This window comes from Haemorhous mexicanus, chromosome 2 (assembly GCF_027477595.1).
Source record: "Haemorhous mexicanus isolate bHaeMex1 chromosome 2, bHaeMex1.pri, whole genome shotgun sequence".
In the NCBI taxonomy this organism is placed as follows: domain Eukaryota; kingdom Metazoa; phylum Chordata; class Aves; order Passeriformes; family Fringillidae; genus Haemorhous; species Haemorhous mexicanus.
Window position 1 is genome coordinate 82,768,014 of NC_082342.1, and position 6,000 is coordinate 82,774,013.

The following is a 6,000-nucleotide window of genomic DNA, read 5'->3' on the forward strand; positions in this document are numbered from 1 at the left end:
AATTTGAGGGGAGACTCCTCTTGCACCCATGGTATGTGACAGAAAACTCAGATGTCTGTCTCAAGAAGCTGCCAAGCAGAGCAACTAAGAATACAATAAATTGTCCCGATTCAAGACTCACTTTTTATTAAGTTACACTGCAGAAGGCTCTTAGTTCTATACTAATATACAACCAGCCCAGTCTGACATTTGTGATACCTGCACATAGAAAATTACCCAGATCATCAAAGAGTTTACAAGTAAAACCAGCTTTGATTATAAAGCTGCATCCAACAAATTACTACTATTAAGCACACAGAACACTACTGAATTAAACAGTACTCCATAAAAAGTGTATCATCATAAAAGCAATAACCAGATCAAAATCAATCACAGTCACAGGATACCAGTTGGAAGGGATCTCAAGGAAAATCTAGTCCAACCTTTCCCAGCAAAAGCACAGTCCAGGCAAGACTTAAAATTTTGAATCCAGCATTGGGGAATCCACCATTTCCTCAAGAAGATTATTCCAATGGCTGATTGTCCTAATTGTGAAGAATTTTCCTTTTGTGTCCAATCAGAATCCTCCCCAGGTTGTACCTCTTATCCCTCATCTTTCCATGTGATTCCTAGTAAAAAGGGAGTCTCCACCTCTCTTCAGACACCTTTTAAATACTGTAACACAGCGCTAAGGTCTCCATCCTGGGCCGTCCTTTCTCAAGGCTAAACACACCCAGCTCTCTCAGCCCTCCCATGTGAAAGGCTTGCCAGTCCTCCAGTTATCTTTGTGGCCCTTCCCTCGACCCTCTCCTTCTGTCCACATCTTTTTTTGCATAGAAGGGACCAAATTATTATAGGATGGATGCAGTATTTTTTATTATTATTAATTCATATTAGATGCCTCTTGACTTTGTCCATCAGTGTTTTGTGCATCCTCTATTCCCCTTCCCACTCCACCCACAAGAAAAGGAGTACAAGAAGAATTTAAGCAAGTTTTGAAAATGCAGCCAAGATACATTTTCTACTTCAGAAACACAAAAGATGCCACTATGCCAAAGCTGACATCAGAGCTTTGTACACCACTTGTAACACAAGGCCCGGTATTTAAATGTGTCTGCTACATCAGTAGCCTTTTGTCCATCCAGGGAACAAAGATGCCAGCTGGCTAAGAGGGTACTTTACTCACACATGAAACTTGCCACAACACAGGGCCAGTCTGACTGGTCTCTGAGGACACCTGAAAGACACAGTTGCCATAAGCTGTATCTATTTACCTATTCTGGAAGGACATACAATGGAAATAGGTTTTCCAGACTCTCAAACAGCTCCATACATCTATTATATAGCCCTGAAACAGCCTTTGACTACAGAGTGAGAAGATGCCCACTTCTTTTTCACCAATTAAAACTCTCCTATCCTGGCACCCAAGGGCTGAGCTTGTAATATGTCACAGAACCATGACATCTGTATTCAGGATATTTTATAACGGTCCAAGGATCCGTCCAGTATTTAAGTGCTGTAAGTTACTGCAAAGTATTTGTCAAACTGCAACATAAACAGTAACAGTGCACATAAACTCTCAAAAAAAAAAAAAAAAAATCAACTGGGGAAAGCTCATCTCCTACACAGAAGCTGCAAGTGGAAAGCAGGAGAAGCTAAGTGGCCTTTCCACAGTGCCTTTGATTTAGCAACACAATATTTTGCAGTTACCAAACAGAGAGCTCACACAGGAAGTACTTAAAACAGTTTATTGTAGAAGGAGAATGAGTTACAATAAGGAAGACACTAATACCTATAGTGTGTAACTATGAAAGAACTGCCATGCTGGATCACAACAAAGGATCCTCTAGGCCAGGACACTTTTCCTACAACAATCAAAAGTAAACATCTTTAGGAACCACACAAAAATAGACAAGTAAACAGCAGCATTTCCCAAAACACCCTTCCACTCTCCAGCAAACTGACACTTCAGACACTTTCTGAGCCTGAAATGGTGTCTTTATGCTTAAAAACCTTTCCTGTTCATTTGTCAAGTTCCCACTTAAATTTAGTTTAACTTCCAGCATTTCTTGAAGCAACTCAGCTTGCATGTCAATGCTTATTTATATTTTGCATGAAGAACCTGTAGCTCTTGTACTGAAAATGCAATGAAGAATGAATAAAAATAATTTACTACATAAACATTGTTATTGCTACAAAAACAACTGAAAAGGGAGGAAGATAAAAAAAGAAGTTTATCACACAGAAGAGGCTTGTCTTCAAGATGATGGAATTTTAAAAGCACCACAGGAATTTATTACCATAAATTTATAAACACAGTACTTGGTTTAAAATACAGCTTCCTTAAAGAAGCTCCAGAAGCTTACCACAGCCTTGAAATGCAGGCCAGTCTGAAAATCAAGGTTGTATACACTTACTCAGAGCCAGTCTTGCAGGAATCTCACACATTTACAGGCAAACACACATTCTCCCCAGGCCACTTCCATAAGGCATGAAGAAGCAAGACAACACATCCTCAGTTTAGTCATGATGCAGCTTCACCCTGCACACCCAAACTCATATCTATACAGAGCCTTAAAACAACAACAGCAAAAACTTTGAGTCCAAACTTAAACCGCACGCACAGAAATTTAGGTCAAAACCCAACTCTGTTTTTATTCAGGTTACAACATGCCCACTGTGCAGCAGACAGCAAATCTCAGGTTTTGACAATCTTCCAGCACCATCCTACATTTCCTCCACAGTTTTTCATTCCTTTGGCTCACTCTCTACCCACTCATTTTTATGCATCACTCTTCAAACATCGATCAGACATCTTGTTTAGGGAGAAATACATTAATCCTTCATTCCTCTGCTCTGCTGACACTACCATGCTCACGCCAAACAGCATTAATAAAGTGATGTCCCTCCAAGTGATTTTTTGGGGTCAAGAAGTTACCCTGCTCACACAAGCACAATGGGTGCTCCCTTGTGTGAGTACAGCAAAGAATGTCAGAGAAAGCTGCATAACTTGTCACTGACACTGCTTCCACCGTTTGTGGCAGAAGCTGGTAGGTGGGGAGGAGGGATCACACTACAGAAACAGAAGAGATAGTCCCGTGATTTAGGCAATTTAATTATAGCCCAGAGAACTAAGTTCTATTTCTCTCTTCTGCACAATGAAAAAGTCCCAAATCTTTTTCTTATCTAAGCAGATGTCACACATTGTATGTACTTTACTCTTTGAACATTTATTTAGAAGTAAAATCAAAGAGAATTGTGTACTGAAAACAGACCACTATAAAACTGCTATATATTCTGACAGAATGAAAATGGATACAGACATCTTGAACTGGGCACAGGAAATGAGTGAGCAGCATTCACATTGCTCACAGACTTTATGCCTCTACCTATCAGCAGATCTCTAGTTTGGTGTTCTTGAGTTTGTTTCTTTTTAGACTATGAAAGTTTACACTTTAGCAACTCTCATAGTAATAGAATAAAAATCATGAGAAAAATAACACCATTTTGAATAAAACTATTTGAAGTAAAGTCCCAAATTACGTGGACTAACACGTAAGAACCCTGAAGATCCATGCATTTAGTACAGCTAACAGTATTACAAACCAAATAATAAATCAAGTCAATAAAAAGCACAAGTCCTCAGATCATGAAGTGACATACATTATCAGTACACGCATACTGATGGAATAATCTTCATTCTCTCACTTCCAAGCAGCTACAAATCTGATTTTTAAATGCTGAAGTGTTATAGGCTCTGTTTCAAAGTAGGTAGCTGTCTTAGTTCTAATATGTCCCAAAGGAATCAATATCCATAGTCAATCAAGAAACCCCCACTTCTCTGTCTCTGGCAATCAGCAAACTGCTCATATTTGGAAGGTGAACTTGAACTCCCAACAGCAGGACCTACACAGCAATAAATCAATTAGCTCAGTGAGTGGGCCTACGTAGGCTACAGGGCATCCAGTACTATGTATGAGCACATAATTCATGCTATGCCTAAGCATGTAACATTTTCAATTCAAATCCTCAGATTTCCAAAGAAAAGAGATTCATGACTTAGAATCCTGACTCACAATAAAACAAACCATGATAAATCAATACTTAAACCAAACGATGCACAAACACTTTCAATCCAGGAGACAAATTTGAGAGAGATTCTTACATGTCATTCATAAGTTGCTCCTTTGGAGGTAAAGGCAAGAAAGTTTCTAATCAGATGTGAGAAATATTAGAGTAACAACACACAGATACCAACGACCTTAATGTATTCCTGGCAGCAGTTTCCATTTAAACCAAGAAAAACGAGGTGGGGGGGGAGGCTCAGACAGAGCCAGTTCAGCCAGCACAAAACCGCACCAGTTATTTCAAATATATAGTTTAGATACGGAACGAGCAAATTCCACCGTATAACAACAGCAGCTGACCAACTCCCGTAATCAAACACAAGAGCCAAACACGATCCCCGAGCACCCACCTCAGAGCAGCACCACAGACATGGGCACTGCAGCATGCGCTGAAGGTCAACATTTCCAGGCCCTGCTTGTACGGACTGGTTTTACGTATGCTTGCCCTACGCACCTCAAACTAACGGGGCCGAAAATCGCCCACTGAGCCGCGGCTGGCTTCAGGAATTAAAACACCGACCCGAACTCCCGGCCGGGGGAGGGGGCCACACGCCCCGCTCCGCTCCGCACGCCTGCAGCGACAGAGCGGCTGCCGAGGACGGATGGAGGGAGCAGAGGCAGGCAGTGATCCACCGGGCGGAGGGACCTCGCTGGGCACCACGCCAAGCGCCGACAGCACGTTTCGTCTCCATCCCGCTCCTCTGCCCCCAGCCCAGCCCCCGCGGCCGAGACAGGGCCAAGAGGCGCTCTCTTCCCGCGCCCTGTGCCCCCAACCCTGGGAATCCCCCTCGTTTACACCCAGCCCGGCCCGACGTGCGTGTCCGTTCCTGCCCTTGGGGCAGCTGCTCACCTGCATCCCCGGCAGCCCCGCCTGCACGGGGGAGTGAGCCATGGCGGCGGCGGCGAGGGAGGCTGGGAGGCAGCCGGGTCTCCTCAGGCGGCTCCAGGGCACAGAGCTGAGCTCATCTCCGTGCTCTCTCACACACAGCACCGCCGTCCTCCTCCTCCTCCTTCTCCTCCTCCTGGCCCTTCCCCCGGGCGAGAAGCGCCTGTGCGCCGGCGGTGGGAAAGGGGCCGTCCCAAGCCCGGGCTCTCCAGGCCCCCGTCACGGATGCAAAGGCGGCAGCGGCTTCCTCATCCCTCCTCCTCTTCTTCCTCCTCCTCCGGGCCGTGCCGGCGACACGATGACAAACCTGAGGCGGGAGGAGGAGGCGGAGGAGGAGGGGGCGGAGCGGCAGCGGCCGCCCCGCCTGCCCTGCGCGGTACCTGCCCGCCCGCCGCCATGGGCGCGGCCCGCGCCCCACACGCCCCTCACGCCGGGGCCGGGGCCGGGGCTGGGGCTGGTGCTGGTGCCGGGCCCGTGCCCGTGCCCGGGGAGCGCACCGCGACACCGGTGCTCCGCCGAAGGCTGCGGTGCCAGGGAGCACTTGGCTTCCTGTCAGAAGCTACAGAAGCCCCAGCCCAAAATGCCAGTCGTGCTTCTCCTGTAGTTCCGAAGCGGGAGCAGAGTGGGTCAGCACTGAGGGCTCTCCCACGCAGAAGTTCTGCGTACATGCAAATCCCTTGAGAACGCGACAATGTTCTATTCTTTGTTACAACTGGAATTTAGCAGCTCAGTCGCACAGCTTCCCGTGTGCTATGGAATGCTCTAAGAGTCTCTCCTTTTTCTGGCCGGGCACGAAAACCTAGGGAGTTTCAAAGTTTTTGAAACCTGTCAGCCGGTGGGGCTGGGATCCATAGGACAGCGAGGATCGCTGTCTTTTCAAGTGATTTTTTTTTAAATAATGTGAGCATCCTCTGCAGTACAAGCTGCCTTTCATTAGATAATTCACTAGAGTTCATACAAATGTCTTAACTGCAGGAAACATTTGAAAATAGAAAATAGTCTTATTGA

At 45.8% G+C, this 6,000-nt stretch overlaps 1 protein-coding gene across 1 annotated transcript in view; it reads right to left on the bottom strand.

The window, feature by feature from the left end:
• Positions 1-5,306, bottom strand: part of STK24 (serine/threonine kinase 24) — a 52,170-nt gene extending 46,864 nt beyond the window's left edge. The window contains exon 1 of the mRNA XM_059839272.1: positions 4,957-5,306. Coding sequence (XP_059695255.1) covers positions 4,957-4,998 — 42 coding nt within the window. The 5' untranslated portion in view covers positions 4,999-5,306. The remainder of the gene's footprint in view (positions 1-4,956) is intronic.
• Positions 5,307-6,000: the final 694 nt, after the last annotated feature.